This window comes from Scomber japonicus, chromosome 23 (genome assembly GCF_027409825.1).
Source record: "Scomber japonicus isolate fScoJap1 chromosome 23, fScoJap1.pri, whole genome shotgun sequence".
Lineage (NCBI taxonomy): Eukaryota > Metazoa > Chordata > Actinopteri > Scombriformes > Scombridae > Scomber > Scomber japonicus.
Genome location: NC_070600.1, coordinates 5,043,223 through 5,058,074, shown reverse-complemented (window position 1 = coordinate 5,058,074; position 14,852 = coordinate 5,043,223). Strand labels below are relative to the sequence as shown.

Genomic DNA, 14,852 nt, shown 5'->3' with positions numbered 1-14,852 from the left:
GTCAATGGAAGGGCATTTATTTAGACATTTTAGGCCCGTTATGAGCCACAAAAGCAAAAAAAAACAACAAAAAACTGATTTAATTCCAAAAGGATATACATCTACCTTGTATCCCAATCTCCATAATATTTGTAAGCAGTTTCATGCCAGTGATTAAAATGATGGATATCTCATTTTGGAAAGAAACCTTTTTTTAAATAAAATACAATAGTCCATCGTCTTAGAACTGTAAGTAAGTAAGTACAAAAAGGAATAATTGCACAGTATTACAATGCAGTAGAAAGAAAATTGCATTAATGGCATGACAGAGAAAAAAACACCTTGTCTACCAAGTGAATCTCAAGAGGCACATATTGGAGTTGAAGAGAGCCACCGGCTACATCCACATGCACACAATATGCTGCTGAATGATCAGATTAAGGTGGCGGCTTGATTTAAGAGTTTTAATATCACACCTCCTAGACTTAGAGGGATCGATTTAATAATCAGGTTGCCTAATCTGGATCAATCTTCTCCGACCTTATAAAAGACAACACATATTATGGAAAAAAGTGAGTAAAAATCGAGCAGAAATGTAGCAATTCATCCGATGATGTTAACACTGATTATGAAATTAGACTGATATGATGATGTAAATCAGACTGTGAAAACTGTTGATTAATATTGCGCAAGCATGTAAACAACAATGTGCAAACATCCAGCATGGAATGTTAAATGCTGGACTGATGCACCACTCCTGCTCCTGTGTGTGTGTGCGACAACCAGGCACCCACCGAAGATAGAAGACAGGACAAACAAACACAGGAAATTAATGAGAGAGAACTGAGGAGGTTGTCAAAATATACAGAGGAATTCATGGTTTGTTTTACACGAGTGTCAGGGAAGTGCGGTTAACAATTTCCAGAAGATATCAGGTGGCCGAGGCTGCAAATATAGCCAGACAGTAAATGTCTCTGTGCATCAATTCCAATGTCTGTTGCTACACCTACAGTACATAATGGGAGCAGATTGACCATCAAAATTCTTTTAAACAATAGGTCACTGACTTCAAATGAAGCGTGTTATTTCTAGATCAACCAATTTTGGCATGCAGCATGAGTTGGCTAAAAATGCTGTTTCCAGCAGACTTATTATAAAATGACAATCTTTTCAGACGGTCTTAAATGCACTTGCAGTTGTATCTCATTCATGTTCCTGTAATGATTAAATCTAAATTCAAACTAAATCTTGGCATGAAGTCATTAGCCTTTCGTCAGGGTAGAATATAGAGTTGTAGTGTTGGTCCATATGACTGGACTGAATTTGTTTTCTGGTCCCTCAGAGCCAAAATGGTTGGGAAAAAAAACCTGAACCAGATCCTGATGTCATGGTAGGAGGCAGAAAAAACATATGTTCAAGTGGGTACAAGTGTAAAAGAAAACCATGCACTGCAGATGTCTCCTAGTGACACTTGTGTAGGTTTGTTGGGAAAACGTGGGAAAGACGAATGTTTCAGTCTTAACCTCGCGGGGATTAACAGTTTAGGAAAAGACAAATTCAGACATATGAAAACCACAACTCTATTGTACAGACTGAGTTTAGACACTTGTAAAACAACAAAAACCTAAAAAGGGTAGACACACAAAACAGAATGAAAACGCTGACTTTTCATCGCAACAAAACAAGTTCTTGTTACTCCCTTTAAACTCTGATGCTGGTAGAGTTGTTAAAAAGGCAAAGTGTCAGTGTGTGTTGAAGAGCTGATCCGGAACAAAACAGCAACACACTCCCCTCTTCACGGCCTCCACCCCAAACTGTCTCTGAGTCTCTCCACTGATGCACAGTGGTAATACACAGGGCAGGTAATACATTTTGTATCACGTTGGGTGGTAAATCCCAAAAAAAAAAAAAAAAAAACAGCCAGAGAGATTTCTGTTAAGTAGAGGACCTCCGACTGATGCTTGGCTGGCAGAGTTGACCGACCTGCCAAAAGCAAGGATTCCTCAGCATTGTGGGTGGTGGCTGGTGTTTTCCTGCTTCCCTTGAACAAGACCAGCAAGACAATATGCAAGTGCTTTGGTGCAAACGACGCAGATCAAAAAGTCTCTACTGAAAACAGTCTAAATTTGTGGAATACAGTGTCCTTTGTAGAGTATAAAAAAAAGTCAGGGAAGAAAATAGTCAGAGTTTTCCGAACCATCATGTGGCTTAAATGAAGTTTTATCCAGTTAGAGAGGTGGAGGAATGTGCTGGCTAGAGACAGAAAGCACCCACATTCCCACAAGGCTAAAGGGCGTGAGAAACTGGATGGCAGACAGCGTTAAAGACCGCTTCAGTCGCCCACGTCGCTGTCCTGGTCGCCTATGAGCCACAGGAAGTGGAAGCTGAGTGCGAGTAGGGCGGTGCCCAACAAGTCACCAAGAGCTGTCAGGTAGGGGATGGAAAAACTATCCGGGTCTTTGCCGCTGCGCCACATGGAGTGCACCATCCAGTCTGCTATACACAGCAACAGCAATACCTGGAAGAGAGAGAGAGAAGGATTAGATTGTGACTGATATGAAGATACTGCAAATTTAATACAGGTGGAAACAGTATTTATTGGGAAAATGTCTATATTGAGATCGCAAATACTGGCTGTCTGTACAAGCCGGTGTATTAATAAGACAGACTTCTGGCAACACCTACAAATTTAGGACTGCCTATCTAAAATTAGTGCTCTAAGTTCCAGACCCCCACTGTACACTGGTACTGGTTCAAAAATCATAAGCAACTGTAATCTGCCACATGAGGTAAATTCAATCGATTGATACCTTATTAGTGAATTCAGTAGAAACCTTAGAGCAACATAGGAAACTGTCTGAGAGTGATTTAGACTTGGAGGTTTTGGTTAAAAGCAGATCTCTACCAATGAGATGCCTGATTGATATTAACCCAGTTGGTATTTAAAGCACCACTGTGTGAGATATAGTGGCATCTAGTGGTGAGGTTGAAGATTGCTACTAACTCAACACCACTCGTCTACCTCCCCTTCTTAATGTATATAGGACGGACATGTACAAACTATTCCATAAAGGACTGTGTGTCTGACCAATCAGCTGTCTGAAGATCAGTTGATTAAATGATTGAAGCCTGGTGTGCTCCTCCTTGGTTGGAATAAAAACCTGCAGCCACGTGAACCCTTTATGGAATAGTGTGGACATTCCTGGTATAGGAGAACCTACAGTGGCTGGAAAATTCACAAAAACACAAAAGTTCCTCTCTAGAGCTGGTGTTTGGTTTGTCGGTTCTGGGCTACCGTAGAAACATGGTTGTGCAATAAGGCGGCCTCTGCTGAAGAGGACCCGCTCCCTATGTAGATATAAAAGGCTCATTCTAATGGTAACAAAAACAGGAATACATATTTTCAGGTCATCATACACTACTTTAAACATATGTATGCCAATAGATCCTCATAAATCTTACACACTAGTCCTTTTTATAGGCTGTATTGGACGCCAGTAAAATTACACGGACTGCGCCTGCTGTCATAGAATCTTTGATGGCGTTAAAATTATGGTTAAGCTTTTGGTTTGCCAAAGTTATTTTCACTCTATTTTCCATCTGTCAGTCGGTCCACCACTTTTGTCCAGGCTGAAATATCTCAACAGCTATTGGATGGCTTGCCGGAAGATTTGGTACAGATATGACTGGTGATCCCCCAACTTTTCATCTTTCAAGTTAATGTTTTCAGTTCTGCAGTGAAATATCTCAATGTCTAATAGGTGAACCAGTGCAAAATGTTGTCCAGACATACTGGATGATGTACCCTAATGACTTTAGTGATCTCTTCTTTGTTACTCAATCATTAGGATTACATTAATTTACTAATTTTACTAGTATGTTGTAGAGTTGACTGGGCCTGAATCTGGCAACTCCTAACTGTAACTACATTTATTGACTCCTACTCCCTACTTATTTTCTCTTTTCTTCTTTCTTTTCATTTGATCTGGGGTACCTTTTTTCTGTTTTTCATGGCAAAGAGTAACGTGGCAAGAGAAAAGAGGAAGACAAGAGAAAGTCTGAGTAAAGCAAGAAGAAGAAGAAAAAAAAACAGCTTGTGTTATCAAGGCTGAAAGGAATAATTGCTTCAAAATGGCTTGCAGAATGGCATAAACACTTAAACTGTAAGGAGAACAGAGGAGAGGAGGAGGAGTAATGGACAGAGCAGCAGACCGAGAGACGAGACAAGTGAGTGTTATTCATAATTCAAGTTTCCACGCATGGAGGGAACGGTGCTGAGGAGAAGAAAAAAAAAAGAGAAGTCTATTAAAAGATAAGCATGAGTCTATAATTTAAGGGGAAATGAGCTGTCCACAGTTGTCAGCGCAAACATTATAAAAACAAAAAAGTATTGCACTCATGAAAAGATACTGACATGCTAAGATTACAAGCAGAGATGATGGTATCAGCAGTTAGAGGAGAATTGATCATGATAATATATCTTTTTGCTTATAAAAAGTAGAGAACAAAAACACTAGTGTATGAGTTCTGATAACCTGTCAACAGCACCGCTCGTCCTTGAATGTGGGGAAATGTTTTGTGATGGGAATGTGTAATAGTGGTAAACAACATGGCTTCCTGCGCTCCTATCCAATAATGTTCTGTCGTGGCGAGATGAAAGCCTCTCTAAGACGAACAACAAGCTTTCAAAACCGACTCTTCACAGGCGAGGGTGTCACGGCTCTGTCTTTTATTCGTGATGACAGGGTGGCACAGTTGGACATCCTCTCAGTTGTTGCGATTGCTGCTTTTCGTAGCGTCACTCGCTTCTAAACTGTCAACTACAATCCATCATTTACGGAACACAACTTCCAATCCAGGATGGTTAGCTTTGTTTTCACACACACAGACACACACACACACACACACACACACACACACACACAGACACACAAAGACACACAAAGACAGGGAGGGGGAGGAAGGGTGACTGTAAGAGAGACTGGTGCGCAGAGTTTTAGGCTGTCAGTTTTTCAAGGATTCAGATACATCCAATTTCAAAAATGAAAGAGACAAATATGAGTGCTGATCCATCATGCAGACGGCCTTTTTTCAGTCTCTGTATCTGCCTCCTTAATCAAAGTCTGAGTGGTGGCGGAGAAGAAGCTTCTACACTTCACATCTTTTCTCGAACAACTTCAGACTTGACTTGCCCCCAACAGGAGAGGCTCTGTGAGGCTTTGAGCTACATGCTAAAATCTAAAAGGTAACATGCTACAGGCATTGAAAAGGTATTTGGACATACATTTTGACCCACTAGATCGCTAGATGATAAGAGGATCATCAGATTTATTTTTGGGTTCGACTCCAGCAAGGGACCTTTACTGCAAGTTATTCCCCTCTCTCTCCCTGTTTACTGTCGGCTTCTATGCCAGCTACTGTCTAATAAAGGCAAAATGCCACAAAATAAAAATCCAAGAAAAAAAAAAACAAAACTTCTACAGGTGCTGGACAATAATTCTTCTATCAGGCACACTGTTCTACAAGCTCCTAGCAACTTTAATTAAGCAGTGTCTTAATCTAACAGAACTTCATCTGGCCTTGTCAAAGCACCATCACAAGCAGAACCAGCTATATATAGACACACACATTCATCACAGAGGTGATCGTGATCCGCATGATTGAGCCAATCTACTCTCGAGCTGGACCAATCAAAAGCTGTCTGAGGCTTCTATGAAAAATGTTTAAAAAATGTTTATCGTAAATCACATAAATCATTCAGAGTATGGTATCTATAATGGGAAAGGCGACACAAACAAAAAGGAAGATAATAAGAATGAAAAGGGAGGTTGCATCAACAGATATGTTTTGACAGAGACAATCATATTCGTTAAGATATCTAAAAAATGTCAAATAAGATCTGTCAATCATACTTAGAAACAATGTGTTGTTTTTTACAACAATAACTACTAAGGTTTAAGATCAATACCAACATTTAAGCCCTTGGGTGACAGAGTATTAAGGGTAAAAATAGAAAATGCCTCTCTTTTCAAAAGGATGTTGTTGATGTCCCTTCACCTTCTAGGGTTTTATGGGTTTAATCTCAGTGTATCTCAGTGTGGATATGTTGTGTTTGAATGAATAAAAATGCATAGCCACAGGGTTTGTTTGACTGTTTGTACGGGTGAGAATCACGGGACTTAAGACATCATGTTGGTTTCCTATGTAAGCAAAGCCACAGGTGCATTTGATCATGTAGATGTTATTCTGTGTTACATGTCATGATATCCTTGATATCAGTTTTTTACTGGAATGCAGATAAACAAATGTGTGACATTTGAAAGTGAAATTAGATTGTGCATATACTAGTTACCATCTGGATTAGCTGATAAGAATTGAGTAGGACGTTCTGTTGGAAGGTCAGCTCTGGCTATGAGATCACAAATGTCCAGAGCATGTTTGTGAACAATGCATGGGGAATCCTAAAAGACTGATTTAAGATTAGAATCAGATTTCAAAATATGGCAATGTTGCTGGACGATCTCTTGAAAATCCTTTCCCAGAAGAGTACTGTATAATACAAAGGGCGCTTCCCCTATCCAAATCAATCCTTCCCTTGATGAGACATTCACCTTGGCTGACATTCTTAAATCTCTCAACAGCATTCTGGATCCAGCCTTTACTTACTGCCTATCCCTAAATCTTTCCATCATGTCACCACTATGTTTATTGTAAGACTCATCTGAGCCTGAAATGTGGTGTATTCTATTAAATTGAGTCATTGGAAGACCTTTTTTTTGAGGGCTGGGATGGAAACTCTTGTAATGTAATGTTATGCTTTTGTCTGTCAGTTTCCTATAAAGATCTGTTGCCAATTTGTCTTGTTCTTTGTTAAAAATATCCAGAAATTTGATTTGTGAGTAATCACAATTAACTGCAAATTTAAGATGATGACATTTTGAAAAAGTGAAATCCAATAATTCTTTTATAGTACCAGACCAAAAGAGCAATATCATAAATGCAGCTTCACCAAAGAACTATGTCATGAAAAAAAGATTATGTGAAGAATTCAACAGAAACTCTTCAAAGTATGCAACGTATAAGGAAGTGTAGTTTGGGACCATGGTGCTACCCATAGCTCTGCCTTTCAAATGAAAATAAAAAGAATCTTGTACATGTTTATCTTTGGTAATGTGTATGTAACTGGTGTAATTGGTTTGGCTTGGTTTTTCTATTTGAAAAAAATACATTGAACAGTTTGTTTAATGCAAGTATAATTTTGTCTTTTTATGTGCACCTTTTGTTCTTTGTATTGTATCTCTATGTGAGCTATTGTTACGACCCCTCCCTTTCTGGGAGGAAAATAAAGTTTAGTTGATTCTTGATTCACCTCTTACCCTAAACACACACACACACACACACACACACACACACACACACACTTTATTTTGTTCCAAAGGTCCCTGCTGACACACTGTTTAAAAAGACAGAGTCCTTCATTGACCACATGCATTATTTTCAACCTCTTACCTTCACACTTTCAAATCTGACAAGTCTTACTGCAACCATGGTAAGTTTTATTAAGATATTTTGGTTACAGTTTTTGTTGATTGTCTTGAAAGAATAAAGTTTATAAATTATGATGGTGAAGCGTGGCTATAAAATGTGATTCTACTGAAAGTGATAATGATTGCATAATCATATAGTTTTTTTTTTATTGTTACAGAATGATTCATCTGTGTTTCAGAAATATAATACACTGTTAAAATAGAAAATGGAAAACTTTCTTTCTTTTTCTCTATGTAGAAATACTTGGCTCTGGCTTTGCTGCTATGTTCTCTGCCTTCACTGTCAGATGCTGCCTGCTATTACATGAATCCTGAGTTAGGTAAAAGACACACACACACACAGACACACAGACACACACAGACACACACAGACACACACAGACACACACAGACACACTTCCTAGGGTGTTGTGTTTTTGTTAGGTTAGGTTAGGTTACTTTATTGGTCTCCCTAGGGAGAAATTTATCTTGGGTGTTGGAGGTCTGGCTTGAGTTGTACCTTGTTGCTGGACTGCAAACTCCTTTTTATTTTTTTGTTTGTTTGAGAAGAAAGAAAGAAAAAAGACTACTGAAAAAAGACAATGTAACTCCTATTCATGTAACTATAATAATGTAACAGTTATTGTTTTGTATTTGTCTGACCAAAACATCTTTACATCCACAGGTGAGACCGCAACCCACTGTCAGGATTATGTTGATAAAACATGGCATCCTGTGGGATCTACATGGAGAAACAGTGAATGCAGGAACTGTGGTTGCTCTTTATGTTGCGATGCGTACGTTTTTTCAGATCACAAAACTACAGTGTTTACATGGAGAAGTAAGTATTTCTGTATCTACGTATTTTATTGTTAACTGTATGTTTATGTGTATTTGCAGGTATTCCACCCCCAGACATTTCCCTGACGACTGTGTGTCAGTGTTTGACTGGGAAGAATGTGTATACATAGTGCACAAGAAGGATGACCCCTCCGTGCAATGTCCAATTTATGCTGCAGTTGGGAAATAATGGAGAAATAATGCAGATGTGCTCCCTTACTGGACTCTCAGAGCAATGAAGTTTTTGTTTAAATGCATGACCAAGAGTTGCTGAAATGTAACAAATGGACATGAAATAAGAGAATGCCTCTTAAATAGAAAAACTCAAACCATTGCAAAGTTGTATGATGTCTTCTTTGGCTCTGGGGGAGGTTTTCAAACATTCATTTTATAAAAACAATCCTGATGATGTGATCAGCTCGGGCTTGAGATATCTATTGTTTAACAGAAAGCAAACATTAGGCATGTGGTTTGAAAGATTTGGGTGTTTAGGAGGCAGGTTCTACTGTTACCATACTATCTCAGCCTCTACTCTCGCACTTCCTGGGGTCTTCACCTCTGAATTTGAATTTGGAAATGTGTCTTTAAACTGTGCTGCTTCTCTGGGTCATAATTACTTTGACCACTAGATGGTGTCTGTCATTCAAATGTAACTATTGGTCATTTTTGGCGACTGACATAATGAGCATAGTTTTTCCTGAGAGGACAGGCTCAAATTTTGATTAATAATACATTCATTCATTATTTACTGGCACTTTTCTTCGATAACCTAGTGATAAATTGTGTCTATTTGCACCCCTGGTACAAATAGCCTCGGCCACACAGCTGAGCTATTTGCACCCTGGACGTATAACAACGTGAAAACATGGCGGACATTCATCTTCCACGCCAGTAGAAAATGGCAAATTTAGAAAGGTTTCATCTCTAATGTTTGTTCTAAAGACATTTCTGGTGCGAAAGTTGTATTATATTTTCATAATCTTTCCTCAGTGAATGCATACAAGCGTCAGTTTGTCAGTTAGGAATCATTTGTCTCCAATATTTATCTTCCGTATTAGCAAACATATTGGGTTTTCAGTGGAATAAATAAGTAAAGTAAGTAAGTAAATGCATACAACCTGAAAATATCTGAATTTACAACTTTCAGTTTGTTACATGATGGAAATCAGATCTTGACAGACAAGTCTATGGTTGCCATGGATACCAAATACATTTCAGAGCTCTCAAGTCATTGGCACGTCATTGGTCGTGAGACACATGCATTTCAAGCTGCTCTCATGTTCACACGCTACACCTGACATTTCTCACGCCGAGAAGTGATAAATCTCACCGGATACAAATTATTATATGTTATACAGAACAGCGATGTATATTTATCCCGCTGTCCCGGTGGGATACGGGAGTCTTCCGCATATCTCCAAATGCTCCCCTCCGACACTCAAACGCACGCGCGCCTAAATTATGATGTACTCTGTATTCTCTTTTTGTTAAGGGCTTGCTGACTTCATCTGTGAAGGTTGTTGTGGTGCTACAGGAAAAGAGGATCCCCAGAGTCAGTAGGGTACATTGTCGCAACACTATCGATGTCTGTACAAAATGTTGTTTCACTGGATGTGAAGAGTGAACATTTTGACATGCTGGTAGCACTAAAGGAAAGGTCAGCAGTCAATAAAGTCAATAAGATTCATCGGGGAACCATGAATGTCTGGTGAAGATTTCAAGGCAATCCCTCCAACAGCTGTTGAGATAATTCAGTCTGAACCAAAGAGTTGGACCAAGTGGCTGACTGAACGACCGACAGATACCAAGGTCTATACGTTTGTCTTCCGTTTCCACCGTTGTGTAAATGTTACTTCAGGTGCTAAAGCTAGCTGGTGACAACTCGGGAAGTATCTGATAGTCATTCCGATAATTAACTAGATATTACTTGTTAGTAGGCGTCCACACCAAAGGTCTTACTGCATTTCAAAAAATCATAAGGGTGTTGCTTCAGTAATTGTTGAGACAATGAAATAAGATCTAGAAAGGCTGCCTTGTATTCGTTTGAAGTTAGACACCACAACACTCCATGGTGGTTCTTAAAAGTACTAAACTTCAGAATTCTGATACTTTAAAAAGTCATTTCATTATCCAACTCAATGGTTCTAATATAAACACTTGAATGTTGTACTCTTTAAAAAGTAATCTATCAGGAATGTGATATGAATGTCATATATTACGTATTTGTTTTTGTCAGTGTGACACATTTGTGCATTGACTCAAATACGATCCCTGTTTTAAGCTGTTGTCTATGAGGGACACTAAGTTTCTCCTCTGTTTGCTGAGATTTACTTCTCAGAGCCCCGTCTGCATCTATGCTCCACTAAACTACGCAAGTATACACAACTCTCAATCCTGATTTCATAGGAATCTGCAAATCCTGCCTGAAAAAACACACTCAGTGCCTCACTTAATGTCACCCTAATAACTACTTTAAAACACTTCAATTACGGATCATCTGGGCAAACATTGGATTTAGCTGTGCTCTACTAAAGTAATGCTTGATCTGCAGACCATTACAAGCCATTTCACATCACTGATCCAATATTGTGGAAGAACTCATCTAGTGTATGACCTGAACAAAATTATGCTTAGGGATCTCTTGAATATACATAATATGAAGTGCTTCACTTTAAAATGATGCCTTTTAGAGAGAAGAAATTGGTTCTAAGGACATGGAATATGTAAACAGTGGGCCTTATACAACAACCACTTGTGCAAATACTTAAAATTATTTGCTCCTAAGTGGCTCATATAAGTGATTTAAGAGAACTCAATGGATTTACCAGTTTCCTTGTAATTGCAGATTTCTCTTTAGGCACAAACTTAGTGTTATTTAATCTACACCTGGTGGACAGGTGCATCAGAAAATGCAATCATGTGAAAGAAAAGGTTGCACACTATCAGCGGTAGATTGATTGTGGAGACATTTCTTTCACTGACTTTCATCAGGCATCCACACAAACAAGCAATCTTTTTTTTTTTTTACTCTTAAATAGCTTTTTAAATGTAAATGCAACTGCAAATGCGTGGCACTGGAAACCTTATAGTCTTAACCTTTACTGTTGTTACAGCAGGTGTGGAGAGGGCTGAGTTTAACAGTGATAGAAAAAGAAAAAGACCCCTACTTTACCTCGTAGGTTTGAGAAGTCCCAAATGATACCTACTGACATTTATTAGCTCATCCAATTGCCATACTTCACATTCAGTGTACTGTGTCCTGGTTAGTGAAGCTGGCTGTTATTAAATCCCTTCGAGTCCCTCCAACCTCTTCAGCCTCAAAGTAAAAGCTGCCAAATGACAATATGTTCTCCGGTGTCGCTCCTGAGCTATTTGGATGTTCTTTCCTGGTGCCTGCATGCCTCATTGCCATGCCAATTGTCTGCCAAAACGAGTTTGAATGCATTAAAGTCCAGAATTACTTGAACATCAAACTGCTACAGCCTGTCGAGGTCATCATACAGCCGTACTGAGCATCCTCTCCTGTTTTTACAGAGGAAGCACTGAGACAGGCGAGAGGATGGAGCTATTTTGAAACTCTTGAGTTCTTGCTTTGACCCTTTAGTTATCCATCAACAGTTCTGTTCTGCTGCTACCTCCCTCTCAAGCATCTCTTTTACTGTCAATATATGCCTTGTCAAGTTTTATAAGTGTTTCATCTCCCGCACCATCTGTTGTCACTCCTGGATCACCTAAATTATAAAAAAATAAACAGTCACCTTGGCAAACTACATTTTTGCACACATCCGATCAATCTTGCATTTATACTGGAGTGGTCTCTTTTTATGTGTCTGGTCTACAAGGATTTAAAGAAGGTAAATCTGCTGATAGGATTTCATGCATGTAACTCTCCGGCAGCGGGACGTCATATGCACCAGAAACGAGTTCAGGGCCTTGAGCTTAACCTCTCGGATGATGTCACAAGGCATTTTTCCAGGCTTGATAAGGGATTCAATCTACTCATCGGTCTCAACTTGTGCTGACGCTGGGCCTTATAGGGAAGTCTGAGGGTATGGGGAAGTGACGGTGGTTTAGCAAGTTCAAGAGCTATTTGAGAGAAGTCCACATCAAGTTTGAAGTCTTTCGAAGTGCAGTGGTTCTTCACTGCAAGTCCAAGTCACAAGTCTTCATAAGTCAAGATGCAGGTCTTTCAAGTTGCTGACTGCTGACTAAAAAACCCAAACATTTTCTTTTCATAACTCAAAGTCCTCTTACTTACTTACTTACTTACTTCTTTTTCCATAGTTCTTCACCACATCTTGTGTTCTTTCTTCTTTCTCATTGGATGGACCTTGCACAATCGTCATATTAACACGGTCAACTGTTTTTAAGCCTACACAAAGTCCATTTAACGTCATAGCTCCTATAATTAAATATTTAAGCTGTGTGGCCATGTGAAGTACCACCTGCTTTATCAGGTCAAAGACTGACACTTAAATGTTTTTACCTTCATGCTTCAAGTCAAGGGAGTCAAGTCTCACAGCTGTCAAGTTAAGGTCAAGAAAAATGTTTTGAAAAAGTATGAGGCAGTGAAATTGTTTTTTTGTTTTTTTTTTAAATTTACTGAAATAGTTTTTCCAGCAGGATCCCGCACTGATTTCACACCAAGTTGTTCAACACAGCCACAGTCTGTTTGCCACTGAGCGGCTCTAAAAGAGGCGGTTTGTACAAATTTGTCTTGCCGTACATATTGCCTCTGGTCTCCATTCAACACAATCAGTCTTTCAAACTAGAAAAACAGTTGGGAATGAACACAGTCCTGAGTTTCCATCAGTGAATGTATCTACATTTTACATGGTGATACATTGTGAAAATGGGAAAATGGGAAATGTACTACTTTGTCAAGAAGCATGTTCGGATCTTAACATTATCATACAATTAGTGGTAGAATATTTTTGTCTAACCTTAAGAAAGCCTTGTGTTAAATTGTGCCTTACTTCTTGAGCGTAGCTGAGCTGTTTGAGGGCCAAAAGCTCAGCTGACAGATAAGAGATCAAGCTACTTTCTCACAGCTTAGATGTGCTGGATTCCCGATCTGTCAAGATAACGCTGATAACATCTGATACCCAGTCTTACCTGAAATAATGAGATTTGGGGCTTTGGAGCAAGAGGTGTTCACCCTTTTGTTAAAAATTCCTTTATAGTTACCGTTGTGGTTTGTATCTGACCATGTACTGACCTCATCACTTTTAGCCTCAGTGCTATTAAATGTCAAAGTATCATGATTCCCATAAATGTTCCATTAGCATAAGTCATGCATATTCATCGCTACTGCACTTTAAGTAACCTTTTCACAGTTGAGTTTCTTGACTCTTTAACTGTCAAACTTCGTTCTCTCCCCCTGAGTTTTCTCTGACACCTCCATGGCTTCTTGCACCATGTTGCTTTATTCTATTTTTCCCCCTCCCTCATATTTTTTACAATGTGCTGAAAAAAGCAGTATTTTTAAAATCACGTTTTGTGTATTGTTCAAGTTATGTTTCTACTCTTTGGTATTTTTATTCCCTGTGGATTCATGTAAAACCATCCACCACTGCATGCCAAAATATGAAGAAGAATTCCAGTCAATTTAACTATATTCTCCTTCCTCTTTTCTGCTCAGTGACTGTATTGTGAGGTTGGTGGAGATATCACAATAAGTCGAGCCATTCTGCAATAATGTTTCAATTTCTCCCCTAATTTTCTATGGCTTTCACTTTAAATAGAACATTATCAAACCGCCGCGTGTGCAATTTCTGCTTATCGCTTCTATTAAAAAGGAGTAGACAGTTACAGTACTTTTTAGTTTAACTGAAGGACATTATCAAATTCCACCATGTTACTTTTTTTTTTTTTTTACCAAATTACGTCTCGCTCCATGTCGAGAGAAAGAAATTATAAGAACCATATTCTAAGCTCTGAAAATATACAGATATATTGAATCTGTGTTAGAGTTTCCAGTAATTGGATATTTAAACTGTCAAATGAGAATTTAACATTTATTTCTTTAGTTCAGGATACTAAATGAATCACATCTGCATAGATACAGAGAACTGGGGTCTTTTGAGGACACTCTGACACTGACACTCTTAACTAATGCTGCAGTCTACCACATACAAGACTCTTAACTTCTCTGATTTATATCTTCCTGAGCGTCAAAACAATCTATCCCAATTACGGATAAAAAAAAAAAAAAGATTTAAATAAATGTTAGAGAGGCAGACCGTTCCTTACTCTCATTTAACACCCTTAAAATGTTGAGCTTATGAGTTCATTTGAGTTTACTGTCAGGCGGGTTTGGATGAGAGTGGCAGGATTTTTTATTACCGTCATTAGTGCCTGGGTTGAAGTATAGGTTGAGAAAGAGAGAGAGACTCGCTGAAGGTGCAGCCGCTGCAACAATTATACCCTTCTCCAGATCCTCAAACACCCACGCATTTGTTTTTTTAGAGAGAGATAAAGACATCAGTTAAGAGCCTTGCACTCTGG

The 14,852-nt window shown here is 38.9% G+C and overlaps 2 protein-coding genes across 3 annotated transcripts in view; one reads left to right on the top strand and one right to left on the bottom strand.

The window, feature by feature from the left end:
- Nucleotides 1–312: 312 nt before the first annotated feature.
- The window catches only part of slc41a2b (solute carrier family 41 member 2b), a 43,729-nt gene continuing 29,189 nt past the window's right edge, over nucleotides 313–14,852 (bottom strand). For both annotated transcript variants that reach the window (XM_053344096.1, XM_053344095.1), the window contains exon 11: nucleotides 313–2,497. In XM_053344096.1, the coding sequence (XP_053200071.1) occupies nucleotides 2,312–2,497 (186 nt within the window). In that variant the 3' untranslated portion in view covers nucleotides 313–2,311. The remainder of the gene's footprint in view (nucleotides 2,498–14,852) is intronic.
- Nucleotides 7,421–8,684, top strand: LOC128385244 (beta-microseminoprotein-like). The gene is made up of 4 exons (XM_053344097.1): nucleotides 7,421–7,528; nucleotides 7,765–7,846; nucleotides 8,191–8,302; nucleotides 8,406–8,684. The coding sequence occupies exons 1-4, from the start codon at nucleotides 7,466–7,468 to the stop codon at nucleotides 8,533–8,535; spliced, it is 387 nt and encodes a 128-aa protein (XP_053200072.1). The 5' UTR covers nucleotides 7,421–7,465; the 3' UTR covers nucleotides 8,536–8,684.

Coding starts and splice junctions, on each gene's coding strand:
- LOC128385244 (XM_053344097.1), top strand. CDS start 7,466: ATGCATTATTTTCAACCTCTTACCTTCACACTTTCAAATCTGACAAGT. Junction 7,847..8,190: donor TTACATGAATCCTGAGTTAG/GTAAAAGACACA, acceptor TTACATCCACAG/GTGAGACCGCAACCCACTGT. Junction 8,303..8,405: donor TGCTCTTTATGTTGCGATGC/GTACGTTTTTTC, acceptor GTGTATTTGCAG/GTATTCCACCCCCAGACATT.